A 26,533-nucleotide genomic window follows, 5' to 3' on the forward strand; every position below is an offset into this window, starting at 1 on the left:
ATGACAGAAATTTGATTGACCATATTAATTATACAGCGATTCCGTCGGAAGCAATTGGGTAGCGAGGATAGAGTTCGTGGGGAGTATTTCAAGTGAATTTCAGTGATCTTAAATCAAAAGTTTGTGCTCAAGGGTACACTATTCGAGAGCATTGGATCCTCTTGGAATGATTTATGTCGTTTTCGCTTGATAAATCAGGAACGGAACGAAATTGAATTGGGTTCGCACTTAGCAACGGAGATGGAATCGAAATCGATATAAGAATCAGGTTCGAAACTGACTCGAATTTCAGGTCAACGGCGTTGGAAGAGGAACGACAGCTGTTCGTTCGTGTGGTAGAATAATCCTGCCATAAGAGAGAGCCAACAATAAAAAATATATATCATTCAATAAATATTCTAATAATTGATTTGTTTTCAGTTTTGCAGAGTAATTCAGATACGATTTAAATGTTTTAAACAATTATATTGTTTTGCAGTTTTGGCATGCTTAAAGCTTGTAATCTGAATGCTATTGAACAACGAAAATTATTACGACAGAGAGGGACAAACTGCAATCTAAGTACACTGAAGTCTTTTTTATGCGAATTTACGTACCGCATAACAAAAACAGCATAACTCTGAAAATTCGCATAAAAAACCGCATAACTCTGAAACTTCGCATAAAAAAAGACCGCAGAAGGGCAACCGCATAACTCTGAAAATTCGCATAAAAAAAAACCGCATAACTCTGAAAATTCGCATAAAAAAAGTCACCTAAAAAAACGCATAAAAAAGACCTCAGTGTAGTCTGAAAACAGAACGAAACAAAAGAGAACGAATTTTATGAAAAACGGGTGCATTTTCCACTTCAAAAATTTAAAGAATGATATAGATAACTTACAGACACTTCATTGAAACTTGAAAAAATCGATTTGACAGCAGTTACGGTGGAAACTGGGTTAGGTTCAGAGATGCCATTCTTACAGATTTATCTGTATTCTACAGATTTCTACAAGCACATACAGATGTAATGCAGAATACAGGTTTTTAAATTTAATACAGATTTATACAGATTTAAAAAAAATGTAGGAAAGAGTAATTCAAACTTTGTTACTTGGGCTATCTTTTAGGACAGGGTAACAGAGACGAGATAAAAGTCTCTTAATTATTGACAAATCACAAATTGTTTTGTGATTCTTATTAAAATTGTTCTGATATTTGAAGATCAGCATTGAATGTCAGTTATCTTTATATTAATATTTAAAGCCTAGTTAAACTTGAACTGATATTCATGTGTCATCGCGTTATGAAACTTTTCCAGACCTGGAATTAAAAACCAGTTGTATTGATTTTCGATTGTTGATAGAAATTAAAAATATCAAAGTTCGTCTTAGCATTATCCAGTAAGTTCTGCAGTGATAAACGAAGATATCAAAAAGGACGACTCATTGAATTTCTCATTCTAAAACCGTGACGTGTTACAAAAAACATTGAAATTCTCGTGAACAATAATAAATTAAGAAAATTTCGTTTTGTTTGTGAATACAATTAAATACAAGTTTTATATATTTTTGTAATTTTTTTATGAAAACATCTGGCACCATTGGCTAGGTTAGATTCGTCATTATGAAAATGACCAAATTTGGGTTTCATATTATGATTTATTTTAATGAAATTATGAAAAGAGAAAATCCGGTTTGGAATTGCAAATATTGTTGCTTGAATTACAAAATAAGACAATTAATTTTTCTCAGTGGATAGGGCTGTTTCAATCAATATTTTGATAAAAATAATAAATATTTTCTGTCAACTTTTTGCAAACAATTTCAAGAAACGATCAGTCGAATAAGAACTCATTGCTCATTCCGTCATTTCGATAATGTGGGTTGTTGTTTACTTTCCTACAAAAATAGTGTGAAAATTTGGTGTTTTCTTCATATAAAAAGAAAATGTGTTGTTATTCTACGATAAGTAGATGTACTCTACAGGTATGTAGTGTCCAACTTGTCGAACGGGGCTCACATTGGAAATAGCACAACAATGGACCCCTGTCTGCCGAGTTTGTTGAACGAATAAAATGTTTCGCCATTGTGGATCTCCAAACGTCTGTATTCGTTAGTAAATTCACAATTAGAATTCTCCTTTATTGTCACATTCAAAGGGACATTCATCGCTGAATGCATTCAAGGCCATCATGCGTGTTGCCAGTTTCGTTTTTTGAAAATCTTGCCGAAAAAGTCATATGCGTCGACATCAAATTGTATGGGATATCAAATGATATAACACGTGATATCATCGGATATGAAGTATATCCGCTAATGGGAATATATTATTAAACTGACTGTACCAGATAAGTCCGATATAACAGTAAAGCCAGCTAAGTTAGAGCGCAACTCCAATCAAATAATAATCCACACTCTTTGCACCGTAATCGACTATATCTAGCGAGACAGTTTTCTCCGGAAGCACTTACAACACTTCACCAATCTGTAGAATCGCTCATGAGGAACCGGTTTGTGCAAATTGCACATGACTGTTTTCCTCATTCTTTCATTGGCGCATTAGCAGTTTTTGCTGAACTAATGATAATGCCACCAACACAAACCCCTAAACAATTTAAAATATCGTTCGGTAAAAATTATATTCTACAGATCACAAACGCAGAAAAACAAAATTACCGAACACCAAAAGAGAAATTTTTTGTGTTATGTCATTTTGAGGCAACCTATGATGGCTGTCGAATCTCTAGTGAACTACTTCATGCTGTTGCCAACCCAAAAAGAATCAATGAGCATTGGCAACTGGATGATCAAACATCACGAATCACCGATTTGAATATTTTACGCGAGGGTTATCTGGGGCATGGTGAATCCGATCGTAGGATCTTCAACCATCAAAGTATTCCAAACCCGAATTGAAACAATCGGACGGGGATTTTTTGAATATGCTGGAATATGACTACTGATTAAGTAGAAGTTTTGCTGCAGCTCTATGTTTTCATTCGAAACTGTATCCATCCTAGTGCCGGATATCTACCAGTTAAGGTTAGTTTCAAACAAAGATTTCCAACCGAAGTGAATAGATGTGTGGTGTTCTCTTCGCGTCCGGAATCCCTAACACGGCATACCTAAAACCGACCCTAGCTTACCCTAAGGAATATTAAACCAAAAGAAGTGATAAAATATGGATTTTGTTTTAACTTGGTAATCCAGTTAGGTTATCGTCGCTGGATACAACCGGCTGCTCTCCTCCATTGCCATCGGATCAAGCGTGGGCCTACGAGATCAAGTTCATGCACGCTACCGTTCAACCTTAGGAGATAGTGAGAGTGCAGCGTGGGAACGACGCGTTGAATATGCACTTGACATTGAACAACAGTAGCTTACATATTTCAATTTCACTTTCTCGCTAACACCTATATACACATCGGTTTCTCGCTGAATGCCGAGCCTAACCCAGTGAGAACTAGAATTAGAATCCACCCAACCTGGTAATGACAAACCGGATTAGCATCTGAAGGTATTAGGATCACCGGTATGGAGGTAAGGTTGGAACCAGTCACGTTTTGCTTCTGCCTGTGGCGTCCGTCTTTAGGGACGGTTGATCGCGTGATTTTGGCAGCCATTATGAGCTTCGTCGGGGTATGCCGTTGAGAGTGAGTCAGGTGCGGGGACAGTTAGTGTGTGACGAATGCTGCTGCTGATAGTAATAGGCCCCGTGCGATTCCTCAAGGCATCTGCGCCGAGGGATCGAATAGTTTCTCACTTGTAGTTAGCAATTGAAAGGGATTTTTTTTCTTCTCCATCTGGCGTAATGTCGTGCTGTTCGTTTACATTGATCGCATATTTATGTTCATCATCTATCAATCCCTGTAATGTGCATCAGCTATTACGTCATGTTAAAATAAATCAATAAAATTGTGCTTGGAGAATCATTATTTCCATAGATCGCTGGCGGGAGTATCGATTTATACTTACGTAATTGTGGTATTATGGTAGTTTATCACTACTTAAAAATTATTATTTCTATTATGGTAGTCAATGTTTGATTGAAATCCTATTTCAACTACTACTTGTGACACTCATATCTATGTTTTTAGCTGCTCTAAGTATAGAATCTGTACATTAGTTAAATCATAAAAACAGTAACTCACTAAAAGATTGAACAAAACTAGTCTAAGCCTTGAGATGGTGTGAAAGCTAGCGAATTTCATGTGATAAGAGATAAATGAACTGAGATAATACTTTGAATTCTTTTTATTTCCATTATCTTACTTTTGGTTTTCTGTGAGTACACTGCTCGAAAAATCTTGTGATTTTACATCTTAAAAGATACACATAAATGGAGCGTCGTATTTCATACAAACTGATGTTCTGGAACATGTTAATTATTGTGATTTGAAAATTACATGGCTTAAAATTGAATGAAATAAAAGCAGAAGATCAATAGCAACAGCGCGTCTTGAACCGAGAAACATTAGATCATAAAGCACTTTAGTTAATCAACTGAACTCATAACACAGCGGCACTTGGTAGTGAGTGCAAATTACACTTGGAGTCTGTAAAATTCTGCACGACAATTTTTCGCAATTTGACAAGTTAAGTGGTTATAAGCTGTATCGTTTGTAGAATTATCCCAAGTAGCATGTTAAGTTGCTGTCCTGTATATTTCTACTGATTGTGCAATTTATCAAGTTAGTTTATATCACTATTCTAGTAACTGTTGTGTTATGGAAAAAGCGCAATTTTTCTGTGTTGTGCAACATACTTCCAAGTTCATCCGTTATTACGAACATTTATTCACAACGATTGTGCAACTGATACAAAAACTCATGCGTCAATTCCATCAAAAAGGCAGTAATAAAAATTAGCGAAAAAACAATTGTGAAACTCGTGCAATCTACTACGTAATGTAAACAAGAAATGGAATGACGTTTATAAAAACATAACAAACATGATTTCTAATAAATAAGTTTCACATTTGATTTTCAATACAACTGCTCTCAACACAAACATGGATCTTGTAAAATAATCTGCACATGAAAAACGATAATGCATATATTGTAGAATTGATCTTTTGTGTTTTTGTAAATGAAAAATCGACAACGAACTGCATTTTTATGGTGAAACATGTATTCGTACACCCGAAATTTTCAAGCGCCTTTAAATTAACGTGTTTTGATGATTGTACACAAATTTCTGTGAAAATAACAGTCTATTATTTTCAATGAAAATCATCGGAATGGTGTTCAAAATACGTGTATTCAAACATTCTTTAAAATTCTCAGGCGATTTTGATCAAACTAATGTGTAATTAAACCTGAAAAATCTCGAAATGATTTTTTCTTGAATATTTTCCAATATGGCATCGATTGTAACAGTGAGTTGAATAGAAAATGGTTCACCAAACGTAATGACATATTATCTGAATAACAGGAAACATTAAAATGTTAATATTTCGGAAAGAAATTCTCTACGTTTTGTTTTTTATCAGTTTTAATCTTCTAGTTGAATTAAACAACAATACAGTATACTCATTTATCTTAGAGGGCTCGACTTTTGTGATACGCACTGTAGATATTATTTTGGCAAGTCCGTGTGCTGAAGTTGCAAAAACAAGTTGCACAAGCGGTAATATATAACTATGGGAGTAACTATGATGAAATTAACTTTTCGTTCAATATCTTTGAAAAGTGATGTCAGGTCTGCTTATTTTTTTTCGCGAGATGAAAACCGAATACAAATTATCTGATTGATTTTTGTATCCATTGCGTATACAACGCTGTATTCCTGCAACTTTCATGATAATAATCTCATGTCTGCAACTTTTGCGTTCAATTCAAACATCTTGCACAACAATTCTATATCAATGTTTTTCTAAAACTGAAGAAAACTGCACACTGATCTAAAAATTCATGAGGCAGCCAAAACAATGCGGACTCTGAAGAAATATATTTTTTACGGCAAGGTTATCAATTCGGCTTAGCATTTTTTGCCTTGCGGTGAGCATCAATCATTTCACTAATTTTTCTTCCACAAGAGATTTATAGCAATTTCGACGTATATTGTGCCCGGTACAATTATGACAGCCGTTTGAAAAGTTTTGATAAGTTGCACAATTGTTATAGTTACTCCCGTTTTACATTACGATGTGAAATTTTTTGTAGAGCTTCTAGTGAAATATTAACAAGTTGGTGATTTACTGCACAATTGTTTTAGAAGTACTTAAAGTTGTTCTACAGTGATTTTTTCGGTAGTATTGTGAAACTTAACAGTGATAAGTTGCACAACCAATTTTAATATATATTTCTAAACATATATAACATAAATAACACTTCGAAATCAATTGTAAAACATCTTGAAAGTTCAATAAGTTACATTTGCTACTTGGGATGTCTCCTGTAAAAGTCATAATTTTTGTTCTGTGATAAATGCAATTTCTGATGTCATAAATCATTTGAACGTCTTACGTCAACATTCTTATATTATCTTTATTTCGACTGGATATGTTAAGTTATTTGCCTATTTACCTGTGTTTTCTTAAATACATTTTCGAATTCATCATTCTACATCTGTTTCGTTATCATTATTTGGAACCTATTTGAAGTGATATTATTTTTGAAGTGATATTCTACAGGGAATCTAATCACGCGCTTGATGCAATTCATTAGGACCTAATTTGTCAAATGACGAAAAATTCCATTTGTAATGAGTTAAAGTTAGTACTGAACATTAATGATTCCGACTGTTAATTTCCATTCGACTAGCAAGAGCGACTGCATGAATTTATATGCACTACTTGCCAGTCAAGCAGACGTACTTTGTGATCCGATGATTCTCGGTTCAAGTCATCGCTGTTGCTGTCAGTATATTTTTTATTTCATTGAATTTCATGTAGTCGTTTATGATAGTAAAATTCGCAAAAATTGCAAAATTGTAAAAATTGTAAAAATTATAAAAATAGTAAAAATAGTAAAAATAGTAAAAATAGTAAAAATAGTAAAAATAGTAAAAATAGTAAAAATAGTAAAAATTGTAAAAATAGTAAAAATAGTAAAAATAATAAAAATAGTAAAAATAGTAAAAACTGTAAAAATAGCAAAAACAGTAAAAATAGCAAGAATACATTTAATTTTACCCTTATGCACTCAGAACCGAGTGCCTCTCAACTTCGTCTGAAACTGCTCAACCAACTTTTTTGCTATTTCAAATCTGGCCACTTAGGCTGTGAACCAACTCGCGAATTATTTCAACTTTAGTTTGTTAAAATTTGACAGTCGAGTAGTTATTTTGTCGTTGTCAAAAATAACCCTGCTCGAAAGTTCGATAGTTATTTTCTTACTTTGGAAAAAAAATCACTACAAAATTCTTATTTCAGATCTTTAGTAGAACGTTCCGTTGTGTAATTTCTTTTTCTACTTTTGGTGTAAGAAAATACCCCAATAAAACGATTCATGAAAATACCCAAATAAAATAATTCAATTCATTGTCCAACGAAGTAATTTTATCTTGAAACTCTTCTCACGTTCGCTGTATTGCAATTATTGTACTACTTGATATCATTTTATTTTCAGTTCAAAATAAACTCAAATAACTTAAAGTTAAACTACCCGAAAAGTTAAAATAATTCACGCGATGGTTCACAACCTCAAAGAAATTTTGCACGGATGAAACACGAATACCTAATTTCCTTCGTACACTCAGAAAAATAAAAACTGGGGATTCGTTCGGATCGCTAAAGAATGGAACTTTTAGACCTCTCATTAGCTTTTAAACATCAGCACAAATCAAGAAACACAAACCAGAATATCAAACCTTTTCTGAATGGCATAAAACTGACTTTATTTGCTATTGCTCTTGTAGTTAAGTCGTGATATTTGCGATATACCAATGAAAACGACAAAGAAACAACTCTCTTCATTTGCAGGATTTTTATTTCTCCATATTAAATTACTGCCGGGCGAGGGATGCATCACAGTTACATTATGATTTGATTCTACACGCTTACTTGTGGCTTGTACTCAGTTGTACAAAATGGTGTCTGATGAAAGTGTTACACACGCTTAGAAAAAATGACTCAGAGCTAGAGTACTAGTTACACATTTTCAAATGATACATGGTGGCGTCAAAAATTGAGTAGTTAGCATCAATGATATTGAGTAATTCCTACTCTAAATTTGAGTTTAACGCAAGAACTTTACTCAAAATTTGAATGCTAGTTATTCTATTTTTAGCACATATACAAATAAAGTATTATTCAGTAAAAGAGCTGATTTTACTCAAACATCGTTTCTAGTGGAAAAACTCAAATTTGACCATCTATGGAGTTATTCTAAATTAGAGTTGTTCCACTTTTTCCGTAGATGAGTGGGATCTTACTCATTTTTGAGTAACTATTTTCAAGTGTACAAACTTTAAGTGACATCCGTCGCACTTCGTCAAACTATTTTTTATTAAACTGCTCGATTTGTGGGTAGGTATGGTTTTTGTAAAATTAGCAAAAATTATACCTACTCAAAAACTGAATTGTTGTATCAAGAAAAAGTTGGACGATGTGCGACGGATGTCTTCTTAAGTCAGTGATGCTTTCATTAGAAATCGTATCAATCAATTTTAAGGAGTTCTATTCAATTTCGAGTAAAGCACCATTTTGTTCAACTGACTAGCAACGTACCCGTGTATAACATTTTGATAGCTGTCGGAATCGAATCAGGGTTTTCAGGTCATTTTATATGAATGTTACTTCAACAATATGGTTGTTCTTGTAATCCATACTGCTCATAATTTGTCTGAAAATATGATTTAATTTACCACCAATACTCAGCTAACTCAAAACAGTGGTGCATTGTTTCTGTTTATGATCGTTTCAACGCGGAAGTGCAGTTTCACCGTCATCTTGGCCACACTGGCAGGTTTCACCACCGGCAACGGCGAATCCCTTCAACATAAGGAAACCACTGCATGACCTCGCAAATTCCACCCAGGCCGCACCCGAAAACGGTTTCGTGTGCCCATCTTCACCACTGGTTGCCGATTACTTAACAGAGCATTGCACTTTGTCCATGCGTACGCGCGATCGTATGAACTTACCGGAAAACGGGATATCAGAAAACGACGACGAAATCGAAAACGAAACACAGAGTAATGTAGTATCATGCAGTCATGCTAAAATGCAACGGTCAAGCATAAAAGGAGAAAGTGCATTGTGTGCGTCTGTCAGCCGGTCGGCAGAGCTGACTGAAGCACATTATAGTTAATGTTTTTGCCAGCTTTTGGGTCGTTACCTTTTTGGTCATTTTTTTTCTTCCGGATGGTTCTAGAAAATTTGTTGTAATTATTAAAGTGTATGAGATCACAGCAGCACCGAGCGGGGGTGGTATGCAACTGTTTCCACGTGCGGTACGTGCTGATATGTAACCCGTTTCGCATGGACCTTTGGTCACGCAAGAAGCTGATTCATTGAAATGATGATGGATGATTATTCATTGTCCTGGTATTGCTTTTGATATCAGCACCTCGGGAAACGCGGGAAATCTGCATGCGAATATGATCGATCTTTGTTTATTTACACTCCTCAAGTGTCACGGCTATTCCAGGGGATGCCAACAGGTTACGATCTTGATTGTTTTGCAAATCGGTAATGAATTGTGCTCACGTACTGCGCTCGTCTCAGGAAGCGCTTTCTGTCCATAAAAAAGGTCCCACCGTGCGGCGTAGGACTGCGACCGAAGTACAGTGGCCTATCGATCACTCGGAATATTTATGTACAATACTATTTGGGAGAACGCAAAATTGGCTTACGACTTGAGCGATTGGTTTTTCATTGGTATTCCGCTGGGAAGGAAGTACTGCTGTACGTGGATGCACTGCGATTAAAGACATAGTCGTTAAAGGACTTTTACGATGTCTGGTCGGCGGGAATTGGCACCAAGAAGGAGACGTTAGTTTCGGGCATCTTTGAAAGGATTGAGAACTGTACGATCATTTGTGCATTCTAATTATTTCTTCAGTTTGTAGCTAATTGACATGCATGTGCGATTCAGCAGCACCTAAAGTTTATCGTTCGAGTAATCAAACGTTTTTTTTTTCTTCTACAGTTGGTGTATCGCGCCACGGTCTAATGATGGCTCCCAACGTCCTCGGGAACACGCTTCTCCTGGCGGAGGCGTGTATTGCACAAGAAGATCCAAACAACAACCAAATCAAAGCAAACAAATCGATCTTAAATGTGAGAACTTCCGAGCCTTTGGCGACAACGCGCGTCCAGGTGAGGTCCACGGTTAATAAATTGTAGCAATGTTCTAATTCGCTCGAAATGTGTATTTTCTTCTTCCACAGACCGACGAGTTCCAAAAGACTGAACAGAAGACCTTCACCAGTTCCAGCAGCAGCACCACCAGTAGCAGTTCCACCTATCCGAAAATATTGGTTTGGCGCAACATCATCGCCTTCATCTATTTACACTCGGGATTTCTTTACGGATTCTATCTGTTGTTGACTTCGGCCAAATTCAGTACATTTCTAATGGGTGAGTTAACTAAACAGTTTAATTTAGGATATATTGGAATGAAACTACAGTTTGTCCATGATTAAATAATTCACTATAAACATATATTGCCTTTTGACGTGAATACGTTTTATTTCACCCTGTAGAAAAATAGGTAGAACTTTATCGTGAATATCTCCTATTGTATTTACCGTAGCAACAAAAATCTTTCTTCATACAATCGGAAATATGATCAGAAACTCATGATAAAATTTTCAGCAGTATGAAATAATCACAAATAATTTAAATTTGGAACTTTCTAAAAAAATTGGTATGCCCAAGCATTAAGGTGAAAATCCGGGCCAAATGAGGGCGCGAAAAATTGAAAGTTAAGATTTTCGTAGTAGGCGGATTGTATACAGAACTGACATGTAATCAGCTGATTCCCGTAGCTCACCAATGATTCACAAGAACATCTCGTACCATGACTATAATGACGTAAGAAGGAATTCCGCGTACACATAGATTTTGGTTTAATGATATCTTATTCGACACTGTACACATCACTGTTAACAGAAGCGATTGTTATTGCATACTTAACGCTCGTATATATTTTTTGACGAAAAACAGCACATTTTGCGTAAAATAATTTCAGTACATCGACTTTGAAAATACAGTACATTTATTAATATTATTTCACCATTTGATTGGAAGTTTCGATTTGAATGTATCAAGACACGTATTTTCAATTATGTATGATTGAAATTTTGATTAATAGGTACCAGTGTCACATCTTGTCTACTAAAAATCTCCGGTATACCGGATTTCCCTGCCAGAGACGACGGTTTTGAAGGAGTAAGCGATATATCAATGGAAAATCATCGCTCTGATTGGTCAATCGATGCAAAAACGAAGCTGTTGGAAGCACGCGAATCTATAAATATAAGCGAAATTATAGCTAAGGTTTCAGTCCTACGTGTAGCATGCTAGAGGTAGGTTGTTGCTAGACAGCAAGACAAAAAGTGCCATAGAACGATTTGAAGCTTTAATTGGTTTGCTTTGATCTTGGATCATGGGAGTTTGGATGAAATACAAACTGCAAATTGCAAGAATCTCAGGGTAAATTTTAAGAGCTTAATATTAATTTCTAATTTAAATAAGATGAACTCGATTTATTATCGAAATCGCAGAATGGAACGTTATAAATGGCAGAGAACTGAACGCTATAAAACGCTATATAACTGCATGCATGCAAAACTTGAATACAAGCGGCGAAAAGAAGCTTAAATATCGATATACGTTACGCTAGTTTGCATGTAGGTATAATTGCATATATTTGGGCTATTAATGTACTTTCGGTAACTCAGTCGGATACAAGACAAACACGAATCAAGGCAAACAGAGTCCGGGTTCACGTGTTCGATGACGATTCTTAATACACTGAGGTCTTTTGTTACGCGAGAATCGGGAATCCTCGTAAAAAGCCGCGTAACAAACTTGTTCCACATCAATAGCTCGAACAACCCCATGAGGCTGATCCTCGTAGTTTTTGTCGAGAAACGGATACTTTTGACGATTATTTTGATTTAGTGTGTTCTTTCTTTTGGTGAAGACCAGTGGCGTCTCGTGACGAAATTGACTAGTTGTGCACTGCTTATGTGGTATGATAGCAGATGTAACAGTTCGTTGTAAGTGAAAACTAAAGATTGAGGAAGGGAGATCGCTTGTGTTTTTTCAATACAATGAGATAACGATATACTTTCGGATGGGATTTTTATTACACAAACAAATCTCAGAGCTGAGCTGAGTAATTCTTTCTTTTTTTGAATCTGTGCAGTAACTCATGTGCACGGAAAAGACACTAACAAAGTGACAACAGATACTTGAAATTTTATGTCTGATGTATACTGACCATACTTGCATATCAGTCCCATATGGAAAATAGGCATGTCGAGAAAAAGACGATCAAAATTTTATTTCCGAATTTTTTGATTTATTGTGATGCTTAATACTAAATCATGGCATTATTACATGAAATATCGGTAATACACCTTTGCTATTCCAATATTGCAACAAATGAAATGATTGAAATTTGTACTGAATGGGACAGATATGCGGGTACTTTGCGTATGGGACAGACAGAATTGATATTTTTTTCATATTTTACAGAACAAATCCTGAACTTTTATTGCAACTTCTGAGAGTATATTGAGGATAGATTAGATTCCTCAAGCTAACTCAAAATTGGTGAAAATCGATATGGGACTGATATGCGAGTATGGGCAGTATATGAATTGCGTGTAAATACACGCAATTTCGGTGCGATCCAACCTGCTTTCATCAAATAAATAAAGATTCCAAAAAATAGTTCAATTTGGATGGGGTTGGGGACGCAGTTAATTCCTTGAATTCGACCGGTTGTGCAGTGCACGAGATGCACATGAGGACGAGACGCCACTGGTGAAGACAATTTTCTTTTGTGTCAAATCAACACAATTCAGCAGAATTGTTTCGACTCACTCTGAAGAAAAATAAACTATGTTTGCTTGTATTTTCGCTACGTGTTGTAACTGTTGTTTTGGACGTTTTGTATAGCAGCAAATCGAAAATATTGCAAATATTAATTTTTATATTCATTATATTTCAAATAAGTCAATCTTTAGTATAAATGCACCATTACAATACGGGAAGTGAAGCAGTAAACGTTGTGAAATTCACACAATCAACAATATGATACGAACGATTATCAATTTTATTTGTATTCACGTCCTCCAGTTATGTCTGTGACATTACTCACCCACTTTTTTAGGTGAAAAATACAGTACAATTCAATGGGAAAACAGAGTTGAAATAAAAATACAGCACATTTAAGGGTAAAAACCAGTGCGCAGTATTTGAGTCAAAAATACAGTACGGATATGACCGTTTACAATTTAATTACAATTCCATTACTCGGAAATCTAATTTTACAGCGCAGAATTAATTTGGTTGCGAAGACTAAGATTGCGATTTGGTGTTTGTCTGCCGACATGATGAGAGATGAGTGGAAACTGAATTTGTAAATTTTCTTCAATTCGTGGAACTGCTATTCCACTGAGCTACCCATGGGTTGTGGGGATTGAGCTCACATTCCAGAAGCTTTAAAACCGTTGTACGGTTAGTGATAATATTCATTTCATTCCAGGCCTCACAATGCAAGGAATATTCGCAACTGTGCTACATTTTAAGCTCCTTTATCTTCATTGCAATTAAATCCCAAATAGTTAGGTGTTTATTGTGGTTGGATTTTACAACGTTCTACATTGGGATTGTACATGACACGAGTCAAAATTATACGTCAGCGGGGCTTGTCAGATATGAAAAGATTGATAAGAGGCAAACTGAATCGAAAAATCTGTTGCATCAATTGGAGTAGATTTCTATGATCTTTCTGTGAAATGAGTTCTCATCAAAAAAATTTAAGGTTTATGACGATGTTGTTTTTTCACATCTACTGGGTAGCTCAATTGCAAAGCAGTTTCATGGTTTAAAGAAGATTTTCAGGTACACCTCTTACTTTTTTAAAGAGTTCAGTACTTTTGTAATAATTAGACTTAATAAGCATTTTACCCTTTTAAATGTAGAATAGTGGATTGCTTTTTTGATTTTTTTAAATAAATGCTGATGTTTCTATGTATGGTTTAAACAAACAGAAAACCAAAGTCATGTCTTCGATAAATTTGTTTGTTTTTCAATATGTTTGTTTCAATCATTTCAGGGACAAAATGCCCCAATCAAGATTTAGCAGCATGTTTGTTGTCATTTCATGTATCATTATATTTTGTTGAAAGGCACACTTAACGAAATAATCATGTAAATTTGCATCTCAATTGTGCTCAAAATTGTCACGCATTTTCAATAAAAAAAAAATACATTCCAACAATCTCATTTCGCATGAACACCTTCACAACAAACGAAGAGAGAAGATGCATTTTTGTCAATCATTTCAACAAAAGAGAATATCAATGCCAACGTCACTCGTTTATCTACAGCAAGATGAAACTAGAATAACATTTGCATGGAAATTTATTCGAAGTTCAGTTCTCATTTTTTCTTCAGTATATTGAGAATCTGTGAAGTTTGAGAGTAAAGAGTGTCTAAAAGATGAAAAATCAAATAAATCTTTGGAAACCAAAGCCACTATAGAAACGAGCACCAACAGGTGAAAATCATTGTGTATCGTTTTCTGTCATTAACGATTTTCGAAGCTTCGATTGAATATCAATACTGCTTAGTATACGATGCTTTCGAGAAAAACGCGTTTAAAGTTTTTTGTCTATAAAATCAATGGAAACAATTTATTACTCCAGGGAGCCCTTAGGAGCTAACACTTTCAAAAAATCATATATTTTCTTTTATCATTTATTATGATGAAACATTACAAGATTGTTTTGTGAAGTTTTGGAGTCAATCGAAGTAGAAAACTATTGTCTGTGCGCCGAGCTCTTGCTTCTTCGCAGAATGAGATAGCCATAGATAAAGGTCCATAACCTACAGAGTTTCGTTCCAATAGGCTTGAAACTTTCACAGAATTTTCTTAAAATTTTTTACTATAAGAAAATATAAAGATAATAATAAATAATTTTTCAAAAGTGTTAGACCCTACCCGCCCCTTAAGGTGAAATGTAGCGGAATGCGAAAATTGCGTTTTTGATCAATTATTCAAAAATTAGACCGATTTTCGAAAAACCAAAAACACTTAAGTTTTCGAAATCAAATTTATCATAACTAAGTATTCTTAGAATTTTGAAATTTTGCTTTGGCGAGCCATAATTGGTTTTTGAAATGTATAAACGGTTACCGTTCCGTTCCACGGGGACGATTTTAGAACTGAAAAGTAGTGTTTGTAGCAGAATTTCACAAAGAATCTGAAAATGCAACTCAAAATTATAAAATATTAGCTAAAACAACCGAAATTGGAAAAAGTTTTCATAAACTTTTCCGCATTTTTTTTATTGCTTGCGCGCTGCTGTTTCGTATTGAGTTGGTGTGAGAAATGCACGGTGGGCACGGTGGCATTATAACGTGAGCAAAAATTACATATAAAATAATGACGCGAATTTATGCCCCATTGGGTTTTGTGTTGAAATAAAAACTAGTTGAATACAATAAAATGGGTATTGTAAGAAATCGTTTATTTTCTAACTAACTGTCATTTATAATGCTAATAATGTCCAATTCTGTTGAGTTCAATGAATTGCAAGGTCTTGGTATTAGATTTATTGTTGAATATGACCATTTGTTTCAACAGACTTCGCAGTGGCGGAACCGTATTGGGAGAATACTGAATCCACACCAGGAAAATATTTGGGTGTGGAAGTCTTGGAATTACATTCCTTTTGAGAAATTTGGCTTTTCTGTTTTAACAGACTTGGCAGCCGACTCATAGCATAGCTTCGATTACATGGCTAGTACTACGATCCTATTGACTCAACAGAAATAATACTTTCTACTTATTCGAAGATGATAATGAAAGTCAATTAGAATGGAATATATTGGCATTAAATGTATTCGATAAGTAAATTCGACCGCGCTCTATCATGCGATTCAAGTAAATACTTTTACGTAAATTCTATCTCATCAGCGGGAAGGGCCTGGTGAACGACTGGCAAAGATATCGAAAATACTTGAATGTTATCTCGTCTTCAATCGTTCCTTTGAAGGAGAATCCATGCTTGCTACTAAACTCAGACATATACATGGTTAGCAAGTTGGTCAATACATATACATATAGCCTCATGTTAGTCATTCATAATTACTCATGATTTATAGCTCTAGTGTAAGAGTAATCACTAACAATAACGATTGAATTAGCATATATTTAAATTGTGAAGGATTCAAAAATACATTACGTTCAGTCTTTTTTACAAGTCAATATAACGAAAGGTAAGCCCACTGCGCTCAATCATTGAAAAAAGTTCTTGTTTCTATGTGTCCGTTTTTCTTGGTATGCTTTGTGCGACGGTTCGTTCAACTGAAGCGGATAAAATTTTGCGCGCATTTTATGACGCTACATTTCACCTTAAGGAGTTTTTTTTAATGTTTTGACAGTGCAAAGTGACGTCTCTACTCAGTAGTGTATGACCAATTATCACGAATAGGTTAACTACAGAATAACGCTTCCGAATTGTGGAAATTCATTTCCAAATTCAGTGTTCAATTAAAACTTCGTAAATTTTATGGTGCATATAATCGTCCGTCTGGTATCACTACAAAGAACGCAATTACCTAATTTCGGTCTTCATTCGCTCTTTTGGATGCCAAGCCATCGACAAGAATGAGGAGAGTGCGCTCAAATGCTTGAAAAAGTGGTCGAAAATTGGACTTCCAGAAAGACATTTGTGAAAAATACTAGTGGCGGCCATATGCCCGAAATCTGAAATTATCTACCGAATAAAAACAAAATTTGACCATTTCATAATTTGGTGTTTTTAAAAAACACCCCCCTTAGTTTGTAAGTGGAGCTGAGAGTGACATTTATTTTTTTTTTGTCATTTTCGTCTATTTTGAGTCGATGAAAATGACTTTTACTGGTTCTGATTCTGTTATCACCCAAGAAAATATGCCATGATTTAATTTATGTCATGCTTAGTTTTCCGTTTTGCTAAGAGTGCATTCTATACTGTTACTGGGGCATTATGTCTAGGGGGAAACCAAAAAACTGAGAATGTACACAGCACGAATAAATCATGCAAATTTACGTCTCGATAGATGCACATAGAAGGAGCGTTGCAGTTGATCTGAATTTACATCCCAAACGTAATTTCATAGCTAAGAACAGAGGGTCACGTGTTGAGTTTTAAATCGACCACGTGGCTCGCTCAATTCCCTTTGCGCATCGTATTTCTCTTGTACTCTCTCGTATATGAGCAAACTGTACCGGGTTGCTAGCATACATTTTATTATTTTGATGAGAAGTTTTATCACATTAATCTATCGCATGGGTTGGACATTACATGGATTCCAATGAACAATGAAAACATATTCAACTTTCACTAAGATTGAATGTCTGTGTGTTTGGCAGCCTTGTCGAGCCAATTTTATTTCTCTTTCCTTTTTTAGAATGCTATCAGGAAAACAAAACGAAAATATTTATTAATATATTCTGCACCGTCTCCAAGAAAATTCAATTTGAAACGGTAAAATAGCAAAAAACCTACCACTTTACGGTACTGTCCTCAGCCCTTAAGTGTTAATTTTCAGAAAGCTTAAGGTTAAAACCTCTATAATTGTAGCAAAAAAATATAATTGAAGAGAAAAATGTATTTTCATTATTCAATTTTCATAGCTTCTTCCAGAAACATGAAAAATATACACTTTTAGAAAACAAAGGAAGGCGGCGTAAATCGGAGGCATGACGTAAATCGAAGCATGCTGTTTTTTGACAGATCATTGCTGTCCATACTCGCATATCAGTCCCATATCGATTTTCGCCAATATTGAGTTAGCTTGAGGAATGAAATTTATCCTCAATATACTTTCAGAAATTGCAATAAAAGTTGAGGGTTTGTTCAGTAAAATGTGTAACTCATGTCTGTCCCATATGCAAAGTACCCGCATGTCAGTCCCATTCAGTGCAAAGTTCAATAATTTTATTTGTTGCAATATTGGAATAGTTAAGGTGTATTACCGATATTTCATGTAATAATACCATGATTTAGCGTTAGGTAGCACAATAAATCAAAAAATTCGGAAATAAAATTTTGATAGTCTTTTTCTCGACATGCCGATTTTCCATATGGGATTGATATGCAAGTATGGGCAGTAACTTATAAAATTAAGTTTTGCATCAACTGTACTGTCAATAACATGATTCATTTTTACATTCTGTTTGGGTAATTAATTAGGTTAGCTTATACGCTTCTTTTATGTGCATCTATCGAGACGTTCCTCAGTAAGAATGCAACAGAATACCCACATTTTCAATACAAAAACATATTCTTAAAAGGGCATTCAATAACATTTTATCCTATCTTAGTTTAAGCTTCTTCGTCAGAAATGTTCAGTTGTTTGATAGTTCTCAGTAATCTTTCCATCGGAAAAGAACAGCTAACCCTTTAGTTTCTTGTCAAGGTTAAACGTCACACACTCGCACAATCGAACTCACTTTCCAGTTATATTTAAACACGAATGGTTGTTTACCTTTAAGAGAAAAAAAATATACCGAAAAATTGCCGTTGAATCAGAAGTAGATTACCTGATTAATGAAACGAGATCCTAATAACTAGATATCGACAAACGACCTTAACGACTAACTCGCTTGTATTTATTTACATAAATGAGTTTCAACCCAACAACTCTTCAATTTTGCCCTTTGCGGGCTGTTTTCTGTTCCGCATAGCCCTTGTTCCGATTAAGCTGCGGCGCCGGCGTCTTACCCCAGAGGCAAGGTTAATTTTCGGACATCAACCCCACGCGTTTGAGCAAGTTTTTCGATTAGGTTCCGGAAATATCTGTGTCAATATAAACCGTAGGTTTACGCAATCTCCATCTAGGTACAAACTATTACGTTTCGATCATTTTTCCATTATTTTTCGACCGGCTTGCTATTCGTATTTTCTCGCCGTAGCGGGATGACAGCTGCAGTTTCATAAACAAACCATTCTAGCGGCTCGACCACCTGACAATTCATCTCCATAAAGCACCAAGTAGGCTGATGACGAGACCTGATTGGAATAACTTGCGGCATGCAAATAACCAATCAAACCGCAATTTCTTTGCAAGGTTGCGTATCCAATTCGACGTGGCTCGCTAATGGAAAGTAGTTTTTTTTCTCTAATCGCCAGCCTAAAGCTCGTCGGTATAGTAGTGATTAGAACTATTCCTATTGGAGAATCGAATGCATATTTTCAGCACGTGGCTATGCGTTGTTGCATCATTCCGATGTTGTGTGAGAACTAATGAGTAATACTTATCGTTGCTGTGGGTGCACATTAGGGTGGGACAAGGTTGTATGGGAAAAAGATGAAAATGTTTATTTTCTCGCTCCACCAAACTTTTCGTTTTCCTTTTGGGTCCCTAAAGCACCATGCAAAATTTTAGCCCGATCGGATAAACTATATTTTCGCGCCTACGGTTTAAAGTTTGTATGGGATTTAGTATGGAGAAATTCACTTTTAACAAAAAAATCGGCTGGAGATCAACCTATGAACTCTAAAAATCAGCGCATAAGATATTTTCGTAGGAAATTCAACGAAGAAGAAAACTTTAGAAGACCGCAAAACAATCTAACATTTGTAGAAAAAATTATTAAAGAAAAACTGACACAAGGTCTGAACAATATCTCATTCCTTAATATATCTAGCACCACTGTTGCTAGTGAAAGTAACATGATGTGACTTCTCTTTAATGTGCTATAACGTTTTCTCCGTTTTGTTTGATGTCTTCACGATAGTTACTCAGCAGAGTATAAAGATTATTTTCAAGTGACAAACCATGCTCCAAACCTTCCAGTAAAGACACAAAAAGTCATGTAAAGTCTTCTATATCTATATCTTCTAAACTATAAGAGATAGAGAGTTTATATATTCCGCAAAGTTTTTGGATTTGATTTTATCTAAAATATTGTAGAAGATTCCAAAAACCTATTTCTTCAAATTAAAAAGTTAGACTTTTTTGTGTCTTTCCAGTGAGTTTTGGAACATGACTTGTCACTTAAAAATAATCCTCATACTCAGCTGAGAAACTTTTGTGAAGACATCAAACAACAAAAATCAACCATTATAGCATACTAAAAGAAAGCACAATAATATAACCACCACTAGCAGCAGTGGTGCTAGATATATTAAGGAGTGAGCCATTGTTCGGACCTTGAGTCGTTTTTCCTTTAATAACTTTTTCTACAAATGTCGTATTGTTTTGCTGTCTTCTAAAGTTTTCTTCCTCGATAAATTTTCTACGAAAATAACACATGGACTGATTTTTAGAGTTCATAGGTTGATCTCCAGCCGATTTTTTTTGTTAAAAGTGAATTTCTCCATACTAAATCCCATACAAACTTTAAACCGTGGGCGCGAAAATATAGTTTATCCGATCGGGCTAAAATTTTGCATGATGCTTATGGGACCCAAAAGGAACACGAAAAGTTTAGTAGAGCTGATATCAATTTTTTGTCCCACTCTAGTGCACATGCTGTAAACAGTTGGCAGACATTGCATCTACAAATAACCGGAAGCGACCTTGAGAAGGTCATGAGAAATTGTACTCTGCTTAGCTTTGAAGCTACGCGATATTGTGGCAATCCTTATCTTTTGTCAAACTTATAAACAATTTGTTGGATTAGCTATTAAAGATCAAACACAGATGAGGTATGGGACTTGCAGTTTTACCTGTAGGTAGTTGTGATAATTTTATTTGACGGGCTACACTACGGGCTATATAATACAAATATCTTTGGTTGCACTTTCTTCATGACTATTTTATATTTACTGTCAGGTTTTGCAATACCTTTCTGCATTTGTTTACACTTTCTACCTCGTGCATCAACGTTCAACTGCATCCTCTGCGCTGTTCACTTTTGATTGAGTGGTCTTTATATCATCATCTTTCAAGTTATTATTTGCATTTGTCATCCCTCAAAGAAAGCTTCCAACTAATCGCTTCAGCATCCGTTTGTTAAAAGGTGGGTAATTTTATGAGCATCTCAATAAGTTGACTGTTATATTGCCAAATTTTTGACCCAATCAATAATTGATAAATTGTGCAAAAATCATAATATTTGAGATAAGTTTCAATCTTGATTTTGTCGCTTTAAATCCACCACCATGTAAAAGAAATTGTACATAATGTTTTAGTTAAAGGATATTTTGAAATATTCGAACTACGTCAAATTTCTAGCCATCACCTTTCGACCTAATGTATACAAAGTTACAGGTCGGTCTTGACTGATCGAGCAAAAAGGAACTTTCACCCGGCACCGTTGGACGTGTTAGGAAGGAGAAATATTCGCAGTTACGAACATTGCATATCTCGGTTTTACTTAGGTGCACTCTTTTGATTAAACCGCTGCCTTCAAAACCTTTAGCGAGAAGCAAATAAAAATAAAGTTGGTTACCAATCAATTTCACTACTGCGCCGTTCCCTTCCATGACTAGATTGTAGATTGACAGATTTAAGGCTTACCTCAGAGATCGCAGCGTCATCAGCTGCTTGTATCAGTGTTTTTCGAATTTTCTGCACATCTATCAATGCGCTGAATATAAAACATTATAAAATTTAATAGGAAATGAGCGTCGATGGAGGTCCAAATGGTTTAGCACCTCGCAAAAAAAACCTTTATCTCCCTCTCTGACCCTTCTTTCCCTAAATGTTGGATAACGTTTCGCGTCAAGCAGTTTCCGTCATTTTTCATAATCACAAAGCTTCTCTTTGCAAAAAAAACGCATTGAAAATTGAGTTTTTTTGGAGGAGAAATCGCTCATTGTTGAAAAATTTGTATGAGTCACCCAAAATTAGGCAGGGAAAAAAATTTGGGTGTCACCCAAACTTTAGGTAAATAACCGATTAACCTCTAATCGGTACAGAACAACACGATTTGCTTCGCCGATTCAATGTTTTCTTCAGTAACAGATGTTGTTGGGCGGCCAGGGATCTCATCATGATCCAATCTTGTACGACCACCTTTGAAGCGTTTATACCACTCGTATGCCTCCTAGACACGATTCACCAAAGGCCTTTTCTAAGATTTTCAACGTTTTGGAACACCTAAATCCATTTGCAACACAAAATTTGATGCACGCACGTTGTTCTAAATTTTCATCCATTATAAAAATCGCCACACGAAAATATTTCAACTTCTTTGTATAGACGCCAAACAAAAACTAATCGTACGATATGCGTCAAAATTTGACAGAACGTGTATAAAAGTGTTGCCAACATTGAGAGAATAAAAGTTTACCGATTGGACGAGCTCGGGAATTTTAAAATGAAAATTCCGGTCCTTTTTTGATCATAAGGTAGATCTTCCATATATAACTTCTAGATGCTGAATTTGCTCTTACACCTTAAGATTAAAAGCTCTATAATATAAAAAAATGTTTGTATGATTGTTTCGCAAAACAATCTAACATTTGTAGAAAAAATTATTAAAGAAAAACCGACACAAGGTCTGAACAATGGCTCATTCCTTAATATATCTAGCACCACTGTTGCTAGTGAAAGTAACATGATGTGACTTCTCTTTAATGTGCTATAACGTTTTCTCCGTTTTGTTTGATGTCTTCACGATAGTTACTCAGCAGAGTATAAAGATTATTTTCAAGTGACAAACCATGCTCCAAACCTTCCAGTAAAGACACAAAAAGTCATGTAAAGTCTTCTATATCTATATCTTCTAAACTATAAGAGATAGAGAGTTTATATATTCCGCAAAGTTTTTGGATTTGATTTTATCTAAAATATTGTAGAAGATTCCAAAAACCTATTTCTTCAAATTAAAAAGTTAGACTTTTTTGTGTCTTTCCAGTGAGTTTTGGAACATGACTTGTCACTTAAAAATAATCCTCATACTCAGCTGAGAAACTTTTGTGAAGACATCAAACAACAAAAATCAACCATTATAGCATACTAAAAGAAAGCACAATAATATAACCACCACTAGCAGCAGTGGTGCTAGATATATTAAGGAGTGAGCCATTGTTCGGACCTTGAGTCGTTTTTCCTTTAATAACTTTTTCTACAAATGTCGTATTGTTTTGCTGTCTTCTAAAGTTTTCTTCCTCGATAAATTTTCTACGAAAATAACACATGGACTGATGTTTAGAGTTCATAGGTTGATCTCCAGCCGATTTTTTTGTTAAAAGTGAATTTCTCCATACTAAATCCCATACAAACTTTAAACCGTGGGCGCGAAAATATAGTTTATCCGATCGGGCTAAAATTTTGCATGATGCTTATGGGACCCAAAAGGAACACGAAAAGTTTAGTAGAGCTGATATCAATTTTTTGTCCCACTCTAGTGCACATGCTGTAAACAGTTGGCAGACATTGCATCTACAAATAACCGGAAGCGACCTTGAGAAGGTCATGAGAAATTGTACTCTGCTTAGCTTTGAAGCTACGCGATATTGTGGCAATCCTTATCTTTTGTCAAACTTATAAACAATTTGTTGGATTAGCTATTAAAGATCAAACACAGATGAGGTATGGGACTTGCAGTTTTACCTGTAGGTAGTTGTGATAATTTTATTTGACGGGCTACACTACGGGCTATATAATACAAATATCTTTGGTTGCACTTTCTTCATGACTATTTTATATTTACTGTCAGGTTTTGCAATACCTTTCTGCATTTGTTTTCACTTTCTACCTCGTGCATCAACGTTCAACTGCATCCTCTGCGCTGTTCACTTTTGATTGAGTGGTCTTTATATCATCATCTTTCAAGTTATTATTTGCATTTGTCATCCCTCAAAGAAAGCTTCCAACTAATCGCTTCAGCATCCGTTTGTTAAAAGGTGGGTAATTTTATGAGCATCTCAATAAGTTGACTGTTATATTGCCAAATTTTTGACCCAATCAATAATTGATAAATTGTGCAAAAATCATAATATTTGAGATAAGTTTCAATCTTGATTTTGTCGCTTTAAATCCACCACCATGTAAAAGAAATTGTACATAATGTTTTAGTTAAAGGATATTTTGAAATATTCGAACTACGTCAAATTTCTAGCCATCACCTTTCGACCTAATGTATACAAAGTTACAGGTCGGTCTTGACTGATCGAGCAAAAAGGAACTTTCACCCGGCACCGTTGGACGTGTTAGGAAGGAGAAATATTCGCAGTTACGAACATTGCATATCTCGGTTTTACTTAGGTGCACTCTTTTGATTAAACCGCTGCCTTCAAAACCTTTAGCGAGAAGCAAATAAAAATAAAGTTGGTTACCAATCAATTTCACTACTGCGCCGTTCCCTTCCATGATGACTAGATTGTAGATTGACAGATTTAAGGCTTACCTCAGAGATCGCAGCGTCATCAGCTGCTTGTATCAGTGTTTTTCGAATTTTCTGCACATCTATCAATGCGCTGAATATAAAACATTATAAAATTTAATAGGAAATGAGCGTCGATGGAGGTCCAAATGGTTTAGCACCTCGCAAAAAAAACCTTTATCTCCCTCTCTGACCCTTCTTTCCCTAAATGTTGGATAACGTTTCGTGTCAAGCAGTTTCCGTTATTTTTCATAATCACAAAGCTTCTCTTTGCAAAAAAAACGCATTGAAAATTGAGTTTTTTTGGAGGAGAAATCGCTCATTGTTGAAAAATTTGTATGAGTCACCCAAAATTAGGCAGGGAAAAAAATTTGGGTGTCACCCAAACTTTAGGTAAATAACCGATTAACCTCTAATCGGTACAGAACAACACGATTTGCTTCGCCGATTCAATGTTTTCTTCAGTAACAGATGTTGTTGGGCGGCCAGGGATCTCATCATGATCCAATCTTGTACGACCACCTTTGAAGCGTTTATACCACTCGTATGCCTCCTAGACACGATTCACCAAAGGCCTTTTCTAAGATTTTCAACGTTTTGGAACACCTAAATCCATTTGCAACACAAAATTTGATGCACGCACGTTGTTCTAAATTTTCATCCATTATAAAAATCGCCACACGAAAATATTTCAACTTCTTTGTATAGACGCCAAACAAAAACTAATCGTACGATATGCGTCAAAATTTGACAGAACGTGTATAAAAGTGTTGCCAACATTGAGAGAATAAAAGTTTACCGATTGGACGAGCTCGGGAATTTTAAAATGAAAATTCCGGTCCTTTTTTGATCATAAGGTAGATCTTCCATATATAACTTCTAGATGCTGAATTTGCTCTTACACCTTAAGATTAAAAGCTCTATAATATAAAAAAATGTTTGTATGCTTGTTCTATATTCTAAATTTTATATGAAATATCTGAACCGATTCTCACAAACTTAGACTCACATGGAAAGTCTTGTAATCCCATACCAAGTTTCTGATGTTTAAAAAAATCCGACTTCCACTCCCGGAATTGAAGGGGGATATGCGCAAAAAAGTAAATATACAGGGTCCGCCATGTAACTTTTTTTTTAAACATGCAATAAAACACAAACGGTTCTTCCGATTTCAAAATTTATTTTCTCATATTATAGTACAATCCTTCCGGTTGATTGTGGTATATAATTTTATTCAAATGGCTGTCTCGGCTGGCCTTGCAGTACGCCATACGGTCGGTCCAGTTTTTTAGTACATTTTCGATTGTATGCAGCTTTATTTCAGCTATATCTGCACGAATGTTGTCCTTCAAGGCTTAAATTGTCTCTGGCTTGTCCACATAACACTTATCTTTGACAGCCCCCCAAAGATAATAGTCTAACGGCATCAAATCACAGCTCCGAGGCGGCCAAACGACATCCGAATTTCGACTGATAATTCGATCTTCGAAGACTGTGCGCAGAAGATCGATCGTGACGTTGGCTGTGTGCCACGGAGCGCCGTCTTGTTGGAACCAAATGGTGTCCAAGTCTTCCTCTTCAAGTGACGGGAAGAACCAATCGCCAATCATGGCACGGTAGCGCTCGCCATTGACCGTGGCGGCGGCTCCTGCCTCATTTTCGAAGAAAAATGGCCCAATGATGCCGTCAGACCAAAATCCGCACCAAACCGTCACTCTCTGAGTATGCATCGGCTTCTCCAGTATAACGTTCGGCTTTTCCGTCCCCCAGATGGGACAATTTTGCTTATTAACATACCCGCCGAGATGAAAATGTGCCTCATCCGAGAAGATGATTTTTTGGCAAAAATCGGCGTCTTCTTCAAGCTGATCGCAAGCCCAGTTTCACAACCATCTTCGTTCAGCGGAAGGATAAAACTAAGTTTCTTTTCTCAGAGGTGGCTCTTAGATTGTTATATAAAATTTCGGAATTATGGAGTGATTAGTGGGTATCAATGATTTTGAGGGTATTTTTCGTAAATAATCAATTTCCTTGAAAATTGTTCATAAATTTCTCTAGTATGTAGATCTTGTTAGCTGGTGAGCAAATAATCTCA

At 35.6% G+C, this 26,533-nt stretch overlaps 1 protein-coding gene across 1 annotated transcript in view; it reads left to right on the forward strand.

Annotated features, from left to right (window-relative positions):
- The window catches only part of LOC131434954 (acyl-CoA Delta-9 desaturase-like), a 52,657-nt gene that overhangs the window by 13,958 nt on the left and 12,166 nt on the right, over positions 1 to 26,533 (forward strand). The window contains exons 2-3 of the mRNA XM_058602301.1: positions 10,078 to 10,247; positions 10,319 to 10,508. Coding sequence (XP_058458284.1) covers positions 10,101 to 10,247; positions 10,319 to 10,508 — 337 coding nt within the window. The 5' untranslated portion in view covers positions 10,078 to 10,100. The remainder of the gene's footprint in view (positions 1 to 10,077; positions 10,248 to 10,318; positions 10,509 to 26,533) is intronic.

This window comes from Malaya genurostris, chromosome 1 (assembly GCF_030247185.1).
Source record: "Malaya genurostris strain Urasoe2022 chromosome 1, Malgen_1.1, whole genome shotgun sequence".
Classification (NCBI taxonomy): Eukaryota; Metazoa; Arthropoda; class Insecta; order Diptera; family Culicidae; genus Malaya; species Malaya genurostris.